The sequence below is a fragment of the Passer montanus genome, unplaced genomic scaffold, assembly GCF_014805655.1.
Source record: "Passer montanus isolate IOZ18808 unplaced genomic scaffold, ASM1480565v1 scaffold49, whole genome shotgun sequence".
NCBI lineage: Eukaryota > Metazoa > Chordata > Aves > Passeriformes > Passeridae > Passer > Passer montanus.
Genome location: NW_024369818.1, coordinates 748,012 through 760,119, shown reverse-complemented (window position 1 = coordinate 760,119; position 12,108 = coordinate 748,012). Strand labels below are relative to the sequence as shown.

Below are 12,108 nucleotides of genomic sequence, written 5' to 3'. Positions count from 1 at the left end.
ACCCAGCCATGCTGAGCTGCAGCCCTCCTGCACCCAGCCATGCTGAGCTGCAGCCCTCCTGCACCCAGCCATGCTGAGCTGCAGCCCTCCTGCCTGCACTGTGGCTGGCTGCAGCCTGCTCCTCCCGTGGGATGGCACCTCTGGCTGCCAGCAGGCTGTGTGGGTCTCTGTCACCTGCCTGTTCCTGTCCCCAGCTGGGAGCCCCTCTGCCTCACCCCCCTGGCTGCAGAAAGCTGCAGGCAGAGGTCATCAGCAGGTCTGGAGGGGTGGTCTGTCCCCAGGTCCCTCTGCCTGCTGGATCTTCCCTGGGGGCACTTAAGGGAACTGTGCTGGACAGCATCCAAGGTGAAGAGTTCTGTGTGAGCACGGGGTACAGAGCATCCCCCATGTGATCCCTGTCTTCATGGCAGCCTTCAGGTTTTGTCTTAGACAACATTTGTTTCTTGAATATTTAAAATTTTTTTCCAGCTCTTTGTGATTAATATTATCATAGCAGTCAGTGGAAGGTTCAGGGCAACCAGCTACTTTATCATATCAGCCTGTTGTCTTTGGTGCGCCTGCACCTTCCAGGAGCAGCACAGGCCCCAAACCCTCCCTTCAGAAGCAGTCACTGTGTTCATAGCTGTTCTGTGGGGCTGAAGAATGAGCTCCTCTGCTTTGTGACAGGTTTCATTTACCTAAGTCAGAGAATTGTATCTATTTTAATTTATAGTCGTTTGTCATTCATGTGTCAGCGAGTTCCCAGAAAGCTGCCTCTAAGAAATACTGAAAATGTCATGCAAGTTGTGCTGTGTGTAGGCATAAATACGTGTGTGCATGTTTAGAAAGAATCACTATGGATACTGTCAATGGGCCTCCATCTCTTTGAAAATGAAGAGAGTAATATGAAATAGCAGCTGCATCTATTGCACCATGACTCAGTGAGTTCAGCTTTGTGCTCAGGACTGTGGCCACAGTGCAGGGGCAATAGCAGCCCCACAGTGTGGGTCAGCAGAGGATAAACCAGTATACAGAGTATAAACCAGTATACAGAGTACAAACCAGTATACAGAGTATAAACCAGTCAGCAGTGCCCACTTGTCTCTGTGCAGAAATAAAACACATCACGTGTTCTCCTTTGAGTAGAAAGCATAGCAGCACTCAGTACAAGCCATCTGTTGCTTTTAATTCCTCCTCTATTAATTTCAGATATCAAAACCACTCGTTGGCTTTTGTCTGAAGTGAGGTCTGTTGGCTTTTTTCTCTTGTTCCTTCTAAGACCATGAAACACAAAAGCAGATGAGAAGCTGTGCACAGATTGTGGTGACAGCAAGACATGGGATCTTTGTCTCTGTTATGACAACCCCAGGACTGGTACAGCTGATCCCTGAATTCAGATATTGAGTAAATCAGAATAATTTAGGTAGCTGTGATGCTGAGGAAAACTGGCGTCAAGCACAATGCAAAAATGACAGAAATTAATTAAAGAGAGTAACTTAACCCCATTGATGTACTGAACAGAAGAAGTCAAGTTGCCACCTGTTTGACAGTCAGGCCACTTTGCTTTTTGGACAAGGAATGGCTTTGAGTCACAGGAGGAGCGTGGGTCTCTGGGGAGTGAGGGTAAGAGGATAAAGAACAGCCCCTGCAGTCTGAAACACGCTGCACCCTTTCTCTGCTGAGCCTCCTGCCTGGGGCAGTCTCAGGAGGAGATGGGTTTGCCTCGTGGTCAGATTCAGGGTGTCAGTGCCAGGGCTGCAGGCTGGCACTGGGCACTGTGCCGAGGGAGCTTCCTGCAGCTCTGTCCTCTCCTGGGCTGCTGCGAGCTGTCTGGGGCAGGCAGGCACTGAAGCAAGTCTGGTCTTTCCGAATCCTCTCCCTGAAGAGATTTTGCCATTGTTTCTCTTGCATAGAGACCTGGCCATCTCCTGGGATGGGCTCACTCCTCCAGGACCAGGCTCTCCAATGGGACCACACACAGGTCACTCCTTCAGGGCCTCTGGCTCCTCAGTTCATCAGCTACCTGTGTGTTCTCCCTCCTCCTTTCTGTGCTTGGCCTCTTTTTCCTGAAAACAGTTGACTCAATGCACATGTTTGCTTGGGGGTGAGCCCAGCCAGCACAGAGCACCTCAGCTGATGCTGATGAGGACCCCCAGGGTTTAAATTTCCCCCAGGAGAGGTTGCCTTGGGAGTGTTGGTTTCGTGTGTAGAGGTTGTGCTGAGTGGGCTCAGTCCTGGCTTTGTTCCCCCATGGGCTGCTCCTCTTACAACCTCCTCTGCTGACCCTGATGGAGAAGCACAGCCTTCCAGCTGTGGAAATTCTTGCTTGCAGACATGAGCTTGTGGACAGATGTCTCACACCAGGGGCAGTGCTGGCCTCCTGAACCATTCTGTGGCCTGGTGTATTCACGTGTGGCAGTTTCCACCCAGCCTGGTGCCCTGTCCATGGCTCAGCCTCGTGCAGCTCCAGGGGTTAATTCCATGTTAAGGACTGAAACATCTGCTGGGAGCCCTTTGGTCTGCTGGGCATTGCTGCTTCTTTTCACACAGGGAAACTGCGGCAGGAGGAACACAAAATGGCTCATGCTGACCTCACAGTAAGTAGCCCGAATGAGAAATGTTTTGTGTCATACAGGAAGATATCACAGCAGTCACAAAAGAGGGAAACTTGCTTCTGAGCAGTTTTGAAGAGCCAGACCCGGGGGAATGCAGCCAGGAGCAGCAGCCAGAGAGGTCTGGGGACTGGGAGACGGTGAATCGGTGAGTGCAGTGTCCCTGAATTCCTGACTTCCAGTGGAAACACTCACATTATTTGGGTGTGGATGTGTTGTTGAGGTCACCTATCAAAGACAAAGATCCCAGAGTTTTGCTCCAGTCCATCAGATTGCTGGGTGCCTTCTCTCATGATTCTGGCTTGCTCTGATCCCTTCCCCACTGTTCTGGTGGGGCTGTGGAGCAGGTGCAGGGCTCTCCCGTGCCAGGCTCCCAGGTTTTACCAGATAAATGGAGATAGCAGCAGCTGCTTCACACAGATGCAGTGCTGATTCATTACATCCCTCTCTGGGATCATCTCAAGCCACATGTGCATGTCTGTTGCCTTTTCTGAGTCCTTGGGTCCAGAGGACCTGTGTAAGTGATCTCCAGGTCTTGTCCATCTCTGCTTGCCCCCTGTTTGCAAATTGTTCCAGTCTTGTCCTTTTTCTGTGCCCAAGGTTGCTTGGTCAGCTGCGAGAGATGGAGACTGCTTTTGATGGCTTCTGGGAAAAGCACCAGTTAAAGATGGAGCAATATTTACAACTCTGGAAGTTTGAGCAAAGTTTTCAAGAGGTAGGATCAGATGTGCTTCCACTGGCAGAAGGGAGAGTTGGAGATCTGATGGAGAGAAGTTCTTATGCTTTTTATTTTGAGAGTGTTTAATTTATGCTGCTGTTCCTTGACTGTGGCAGGGCTGGCCAGCCTGGGAGACGGCTGTGCTTCCTCCCTGAGAGCTAATTTAGGTATCACTGCCCTGCAGTCGCCTGGATTTTGCTGATGGAAGCATCTTTGAATTTAGAAATTAGTTCTTGGAACACTAGCTGTATTATTGGATTTAGCAATCTTAGCTCGAGTGTGATTAATTTTGGGCTCAGACTGCTTTCCTGCCTGTGCTTTGTATCCTTTTGCAGCAGCCCTCTTCTTTGTGTCCAGGTCAAGAATGCCATTGAATTTCTAATGGGTCAGCAGGCGGAGGTGCCCGACACCGGGGACAGCATCCCCCAGGTGAAACAGAGGCTCAAGGACTTGGAGCACTTCGATGGCATGGCTCAGGTGAGATAACCTTGCACTCATGAAACACAAGAGCCATGTTCTGTGTTTGTGGTGGGAGGTGTTTGCTGAAATCACCTGGGTCTGTAATTTGTTGGTAAGTGCTGCACCAGAGGATCGATTTCATGTCTCTGCTCTGAGCAGCAAGGCTGTGATCACTCTGAAAGCCAGAAACAGGGTATTTAATTATCAGAGTTAAAATGAATTGCTGAGCCACCGTGAAAATCCGGAACAGATAAATGTCTGAACGTGGGGGAGGCGTGGGATTTAACGAGCTGGAAGAATAATTATTTATATTTTAAGTGCTTTAGCTATGCTAATAGGCAGAAACTTGTTACCAGGCACATGGAGTTGCAAAAAAAGTTGTATCCTGACATGTCTGTGACTTGAACATAACATATGGGTGAAGAGTAAGAGATTAGGGGGAAGAAGAGTGGAATGATTCACAGAGCCCAGCTGAGGACGTGACCTTTGCAAAGGGATGTGCTGGGCGCCTGGGCCAGGGTCAGCAGAGAAACCCTGAGGGCTCTGGGCACAGGAGAGTTCTAGAGAAAGGCCCGAGGCTTGCTGCCATTGGGAAGAAATGTTTATGGGGAGAGGGAGGAGGATCAAAAAGGCAGGCAGGGTGCAGCATGAATATTTAAAAAGTGCAAAGCCATCCCAGTGCAAAGCCATCCCTGGAGAAACCAGAGCCATTGCACTACTGAGGTGTGCAGAAAAGACCCTGTGTTCTTGGCATCAAGATAAACCTCAAGGACTCCAGCTGCCTTTGATGCTGGGGGCTTGGTGGCCTGAGCTGGCCATCATCTGCAGTTTATCCGGGCTGTGGCTCCTGGAGGGGCAGCGATGCACTGCCAGCAGGCACTCGCAGCCTTGCTGCTTTGGGAAATGCTGTTTTCTTCTTCCCCCTCTGCCTGGATAGAAAGGTTTTTCTCCCCGAGCCCTGCTGAGGTGTGGGGGCACCGTGCTGCCTGGGGGCACGTTGGCACCGTTCCTGTGTGTGCAGCTCTCCCTTTGCCTGCAGGAGCTGATGGGCAAGGCTCAGGTGGTGATCCTGCACGGGCACCAGCTGGCAGCCAACCACCACTACGCCCTGAACCTGATCTGCCAGCAGTGCAACGAGCTGCGGCACCACTGCGACCTGCTGGCCGAGCACGGCAAGAGGAAGCACACGCGCCTGCAGAAGACCCTGGAGCTCCACACCCGCCTGCAGCAGGTAGAGCTCAGGGACACGGGGCTCTCAGGAGATGGTTGGTTAGCTTATCCACGGGCTGAGCCTCTCTGCTGTGCTGGAAGCATCTGAAGTTTGCAGCTTTTCTTCGGGGTTAATGCAGGGAGGTGTTCCCCCGAGGCTGAGGACAGGCACACCTCCCTTGGCTGGGAAGCCAGCAAACAGGAATCTGCTGGTGCTGTGAGGGCAGCACAAGGAGGTGGGCATCTCCACACAGCACCAAGCTCAGCTGCTGCTCTTGGAGGTGCTTTCATGCTGCATCCATGCATTGATTGACTTGGGAGGTTTTCCTGCCCACTGTGCCAGAGGTGATGCTCCCACATGAACTCCAGCCCTTTTTCTGAGTCATTGATTAGGACTGAACTTAGCTGAGTGTGAAATAAGGTGACAGATTGGTAGATAGGCACAGCTGCTGTGTGCTAGCATGGAAGAGGAGTCATGTGGCTCCAACTCTCTTTGATATCTTAATCAGCATCAAATATTCATTTAGGGAAATTCACGCTAATTAGGCCAGAAGGCACACGGCTGTAATGTGCTTGAGGCCAATTAAGAGAAACAGTGAATTTTGATCCTGTTCCATTTCCCTGTTTCGGGGCACTGGGGAGCTCCTTTTGCTCTCTGTGTGCTCCTCTTCAGCGTGGTGCTGAGCTGTGGGACACAGTTCCTTGGCAGCCTGTCCTGCAGGACAGGGCCTCTCCTGGGCTCCCTGCAGGCCTGCTTGGTGCCTGGGGTCTGGCCTGGGGCTGTGCTGAGCACACCATGGTCCTGCTCTCCATGTCTCCTGTCCTGTTCACAGCACTGGAAATTCTCTGCTGCTCTTGGCTGGAGCATCCTCTCACCCCTGTGCACAGCTCAGTGTGTGAGTGCCAGTGAGCCCCAGCTCAGGTCTGCACTGCCAGCCTCCCTGTAAGCTCCAAATGCCCACTTCAGCTTTCCCAGCTGGAGAAACAAACACCTGCTTATCCCTGGGGTCGGCTGTGCACTGGCACCTCCGTGCCGGGCCCACCACTGGTTTGAGCCGGGCCCACCACTGGTTTGAGCCAGCCACACCACTGGTTTGAGCCAGCCACACCACTGGTTTGAGCCAGCCACACCACTGGTTTGAGCCGGGCCCACCACTGGTTTTAGCCAGGCACAGCTTGGCTGGGCCTGTTGAGGACTGCAGTCACCACACAGAAAAAACGTGGCTTTGTGTTTCCCAGTGAAGCCACAGCAGGCTGAGCTCTTGGCAGTGCTGAGTGCTGCATGCAGGTCAGTCAGTGGTGCTCTCACGGGGCCCTGGTGGCAGTGCAGGTGCCTGGGGGTCTCACTGCCCGTGCTGCCCCCAGGCTCTGCAGTGCTGTGATGAAGGTGCCTACCTGCTCGCCAACCAGCAGATGGACAAGTGCCAGTCCAAAGAAGGCGCTCAGAAGGCACTCCAGGACATAGAAAGATTTCTTGAAAGCTCTTCATCCTACTTAAACCACGACCCCCAAGCCCTGCTCTACGATTTTGAGTCAATTTTGACGCCCGAGTTGAAGGTAAGCGAGGCTCCAGGGAGAGGAGCAGGCTGGGGCTGTGCTGTCGCCTGGCAGCCCGTGCCCTGCCCAGGGAGGTGACCCTGCTGTCTGTGCAGTGCCAGGTGCAGTCGGCGCAGGTGAAGCTGGAGAGCGTGCGGGGCATGTTTGAGAGCAGGCAGTCGTGCTTCAGGAGGCTGCTGGACAAGCACGTGCGGCCCGTGCAGCTCGTGGCTCCCCGGCCAGAGAACCCCCCCCGCGCCAAGTCACCCCTCTTCTCTCCCAAGCACGGTAAAGCATCTGGAGTTACACTTTTCCAGCTTTGAGGCAGCAGGAGTAAGGCTCGGGATGGTTTGGAGAAGCTACGCAGACCTTGCTGGCAGATAGAGAATTATTGCAGAGTGTTAAATATATATATATCAGGATTTATTAACTTCCCAGTGTTTGTGCTCCCACACCTGTGTGAAGGATGAAGTTGGTTGCTTGTTATTTATTTCCACTCCCCACTCAGTGAAAAAAGGGCTGCAAGTAGCACACCCCTCCAGTTACTGGCATCCTGCTGGGCTGGAGGCTGGTGAGTTAATACTACAGGGGAAAAGGGCAAGCTTTATCAATTTATTAGCTTGCCTATTCTCTGTGGCTGTCTTGAGCTGGAACTGACATAAAGTTAGACTGATGTTTGCAAAGGAGCTTGGAGCTCAAATCTCATGAACAGAAATGAGCTGGATGCTTAACTCCTTTTGATTCCTTCAGGGTGTCTTCCCTAAATCCCAATTGTGGAATAATTAAAGCCCATAAAGTTACAAATTCTCATTGAACTGAGGTCACTGAATGTTCTGCCTTAGTTTTGGTAATGGGATGTGGCACCATGTTAGCTTTAAATGACAACATTAAAACTTTCATCCTTGGCAGCCCTGAGTGTATCAGGCAGAATTAAAAGAGATTCCAAAGTAACATTCATGTATTTTCAACCAGGGACTTGCTAAATTGTGTCAGAATATTAAATCCAGTGATCTGACTACATAAAAGCAATTAAACATTTGTGTTTTAACACAAGGTTTTTATGATGAATTAACAAATATTGGTTATGGTGAGCTGTAGCAGGTGTCATACAGCAGCAAAGCAGCTTCAGGGAATGAGAAATGGAAACAGCCAAGTGGAGGGTGGGAATGAAGCTGGATACAGGGAGGGAAATGAAGCTCCTCGAGATGCAGGCCAGTGCAGCAAATAAATCCCAGATTTCCTCTTCCCAGGCTGGTGCCACCCTCTCCAGAGTACATCACCTTCCAAAGCCCTTTCCTCAGTCAGTACAAGCTCTGAGTCTCCAAACTAGAGCATTGCCATTTTACCTGGCCAGCTTTTCCAGCTTTCTAGAAAGAGGAGAGGGTCAAAGACAGATTATTGCCCTAAAGAGTGGGGTGAATGGGTGGCCAGCTCTGTGATGTTGTGAGATCTCCCTCACCCAGCTGGGCTTTTTTCCATGCCTTTGTGGGACACACGTTTTCTGGCAGAGGCACTGGGTCACCTGCAAAGCACAGGTGTGCTGCATGAATCCTCCTCCTGAAAGCAATGATCAAGTGTGGCAAAGACAAAAGGCTCCTCTTTGGGGAGATATGACAAGAGAGCTTTTTAAGAGTCTGTTTGATAGCAAACATCAAACTGCTGCCGGCCTGTGGCGTGATGGGCAGAGCCAAAGGCACACGCTGAGCTCTGCTGGGGGTGTTTGACATGGATGGGTTTTATGGTGGGGCTTGAAACCAGCTCTGAGCACATCATTCTGTCCTCTGTTCCTTTCTTCCTCATGTTTCTGTGCCCCATTCCCCCCTTCTGTCTCTGGCTGAGGACAGATGCTTCCTCTTTTATCTTTGCCCTGGATTTGAAGCCTGTCTGAGAAACGTGGTTCTAATGTTTAAACCATTTTTTTGGAGGTGGGGAAGAGTAAATGTGTCCCCCCGGAGCCCTCAGGTGCAGTGGGATGTGCAGAAGTGGCACTGCAGGCTGTGGCAGAGCCCCTGCAGCAGGAGAAGCTGTGCCCGTGTCCCATGCAGCTGCAGATGCCCCAGGGCAGTCTCTGGGCAGGACCACTGGCAATCCTCAGCTCCTGTGGGTGCTCCCAGGTGTGGCCCAGCCGTGCCCAGCTGGGTGTGTGGCTGCTGCAGGGCCAGGCTGTGCTAGCTGCAGAGGGGCTCTGCACCCAGGGTGCCCCCGAGCCCCCGTGCCTCCCCTGGCTCTCTGCACGTTCTACAGTGTTTGAGTGATGCCCTGCAGCTCACTGGAGACACTGGTGCTTTCTTTCTGAGCTTCCAGTTTACCTCCGTGGCTCAATTGCAGCTTGTAATTATTTACAATACCAACAAATTTGTGCAAAATGGAGAAAGTTTCTTCAGCTGAGCATCTTGCCCTACGTTCATAAAAGGGCTTTAAAGCAGTGTCCTAGCAGGGGGTGTTCTTTTTTTGTAGTTTGTTTGCTTTTGTTTTTGTTGTTATCATATGCCCAGGCTTCAGAGACTTTGTTAGGTTTTGATTACTGTGTTCCCTTGGTGAACATTTTGTTTTTTCTAAATATTTGTACTCTGTGGCCTTTATGACCGTGGGATGGGCTATGTGGAATCAGTATTGTTTGGGATAAATACCCTTTACTTTGTCAGTTTGCTATTAGTGCTAGCTAACTAATTATTTATCCTTAAAGTGTATCCCATTTTTCTTCCTGACTTATTAATTTCTGTCTGAAGAATCCCCTTCACTATAGATGTACATCATGTAATTCTGCTTTTTTCTATCCAAGGTGTAGATTTTAATTCCAGTTTGAAATTTTCATTTGATCTCTCTCTCCCTGGAAAGAAAACTTCAAGAAAAACTCCAAGTTCTCGCAAGGTAAAAATTATTCATGGAATCTGAGTTAGTTTTATACAGGGAAAAACTGAAACTCCTCTGAAGATTGAGTGTGCTTTGGATTTGGAGATACCCTCTTTATTTCCTTTTTCTTTTGCCCTTTAAAAACTCAAGCAGACCCAAACCATGTGTGTGGTTTAGTTGGATTAGTCCCACACCTGAGCCCTGGCTTGACTGATTTTTACAATATCCAGGCACCTGTTTCCTGTGTGCTGTTCCCTGGAGTTATTTCTCACATGGCAGAGGTGTGCATTAGGAAATATCCCCATGCCCAGGTGTCTCCCCTGTGGAAACTCTTCTCTGATGAGTTATGTTTCCATGTGTTCAGATTTATGCAGCAGAGGCATTTCTGGGATTTTTGGCTGGCCATTACCTGTTGTTCCCTTCTGAGGTCTGCAGCCCGAGGGTTTCGTAAGGAAGGGTTTCATCCTGCCCAGGGCTCCCTGGCTGCCCAGGGCTGGGCTCTGCTGCCCTGCAGGCTCTGCAGCCTGCCCAGTGCCTCCCATCTCCCTCCAGATCGAGGTCATGCACGACTACCAGGAGAAGAGGAATTCCTTGCAGTACTTCATTTCCGACAGTGAGGACAGCTTGGATGTGCTGAAAGGGTGAGCACTCAGCCCCTTCAGACCCCCTGAAAGGAGCTTTGTTTGTGGCCAGTCCCTGCCCCGTCCCTGTGCTCCTGCAGCCCGACCCAGGTGTCATCTCCTTTGTGGGTTGTTCATGAGATCACACACTGTTCTGGGCTCCCTGAGCTGCACTGATCACCTGTGGGGCTTCTCATAGGCCTTAAATAACACTTGTGTTGTGTTTCCATTTTAGCCATGTCATAAACGAGCTTATAGAAACAGAGAGAGTGTATGTGGAGGAGCTCTTCACTGTCCTGACGGTGAGTGACTTCTGCAGGTTCTCGTCCCTGTGCCCTGGGGGTTGTACAAAGGGCACCTGCCAGCCTGTCAGACAGCCAAGATGTGCCAGGGCAGGCTTCCACCAGGCTGAAAGTCATAAATGCCCAAGTTTGCTCCTTAGGTGTTCTTTGTTGGAGGCATCTGCAGGAACAGTTGGTGTCAGGATGAGCTTTTCTTCCACAGTGAAGGAGAATCCTTCTGTTTGTACACAGGAGCACTGGTAATTAGCCTTAGCAGTGCCTGTAAAAGATACAAAAAGCTGTTTCTCTTGACTGTTCCCTAATTTTCTGTACCTTTAGGAGACAAAAGGAGGCAGCTTGTGTTTTATCCTTGAGAGAATCCTGTCTCAATGCTGTGAAATTGTGCCTGTATGAAGCACATTGCTTTAGAAAGCAGCTAATGATTTCTCATACTGTCATTTTAGACATTACTACTTTATCCAAAATAACTCCTGCTGAGGGCCAAAACAAGCTGGGTGTTAACTTGCTCCCCCCCAGCATTTCTCCCAGCCAGGAGCAAGCAGGATGTAAATCTGGACTGCAGGGAGTGGCTGCCCTGCACTGGTTGGGTTTTTGTTAAGCACACTCTGTGCTGAAGCAGTTGGCAGGTACACAGGTTTATTGCTGTGCACATCGAGTCTGGATAGAGGAAAATGGACAGATGGACTTCAGTTTTCTGAAAACAGTATTTCCTTTAAAGAGGGAAGCCTGCTTGCTGGCCTTAGATAAAAATGACTAATTTTCCAGATACTTATCATCTATTGCATCCTTAATCAACTACAGAATGCCTGCTGAGCATGAGGAGTGTTGATTCCAAGCACAGTGAGTGAGAGATTAGTTGGGAAGGCAGAGGAGATGTGCTGCACATACTGAACACGTTTGTGCTGCCCGTGTTAGAAGGGGCTCAGTCCTGTGCAGCCCTTGGCACAGCAGGGCCAGCCTGAGCTGTGCCTTTGGCATTCTTGGGGTCTCTCTGCACCCTGGTGCTGAGCCCTGGCCGTGCCTGCTCCCTGCACTGCAGTTAGCACATTCCCATGTCTGCTGCACTGAGGGGCTCTTACCTGGGGAGCTCTACACCATCTCCTGGGTCCAGTGTGGGCCCTTCCAGCTCCTCCCCACTTTGGGAGCCTGTGGTGTCAGGGGCAGGTGGAGGCACAGAGCCCGGGGTTCCTGGAGCGCTGAGGAGAGAGCATGTCTTGAGCAGGAGCAGAGACCATGGAGGTTTGATCTGATCTCCTGTGTCTGGTCTGCAGGGCTCTGCTGAGGCTGCACACACACACACCCTGCCCCTCTGTGCCCCCAGCCCCTCTGTGCCCTGTTCTCCCCACAAACACACACACACATCACCTGCCCCTCTGTGCCCTGTTCTCCCCACACACACTCCCGTGGCTCCTCTCCTGCAGCCAGGCTGGTTTGCCTTTGGAGAACTGGGAGCATCTCTGCAGTGCTGCCAGCCCCACAGGAGCTGTCCCCCCCCGTCCCTTCTGGACCCCAACCCCCTGTGCCCAGGGACTGAAGACAGGGATTTAGAGGCCAAAAACCAGGGAATAAAAGGAATATTGCACTTAGAAACAGAGAGATCATGTTGAAAGTCTGTTCACGTCCCCTTCTCACCTGCCTGTGAGGAGCTGGCAGCTGAGAGTGGGCCCTTTTTCATCTGGCAGGGCTACAGAGCTGAGATGGATAACCCTGCCATGCTGATGCTGCTGCCCCCCGTGCTGAGGAACAGGAAGGATGTTCTCTTTGGGAACATGCCCGAGATCTACGACTTCCACAACAAGTATGGAGCTGCTCTCTTCCCT

The 12,108-nt window shown here is 51.1% G+C and overlaps 1 protein-coding gene across 11 annotated transcripts in view; it reads left to right on the top strand.

Annotated features, from left to right (window-relative positions):
* Positions 1-12,108, top strand: part of MCF2 (MCF.2 cell line derived transforming sequence) — a 51,010-nt gene that overhangs the window by 25,967 nt on the left and 12,935 nt on the right. For 10 of the 11 annotated variants that reach the window (XR_005629043.1, XR_005629042.1, XM_039722504.1 and 7 more), the window contains exons 8-17: positions 2,615-2,739; positions 3,192-3,306; positions 3,667-3,786; positions 4,808-4,999; positions 6,343-6,534; positions 6,630-6,801; positions 9,296-9,384; positions 9,919-10,007; positions 10,222-10,288; positions 11,971-12,086. Coding sequence is in view for 9 of the 11 variants with exons in the window: in XM_039722504.1 (XP_039578438.1) it covers positions 2,615-2,739; positions 3,192-3,306; positions 3,667-3,786; positions 4,808-4,999; positions 6,343-6,534; positions 6,630-6,801; positions 9,296-9,384; positions 9,919-10,007; positions 10,222-10,288; positions 11,971-12,086 (1,277 nt within the window). In the remaining 2 variants the exon portion in view is untranslated. The remainder of the gene's footprint in view (positions 1-2,614; positions 2,740-3,191; positions 3,307-3,666; positions 3,787-4,807; positions 5,000-6,342; positions 6,535-6,629; positions 6,802-9,295; positions 9,385-9,918; positions 10,008-10,221; positions 10,289-11,970; positions 12,087-12,108) is intronic. The other variant, XM_039722502.1, reaches the window with a different exon arrangement.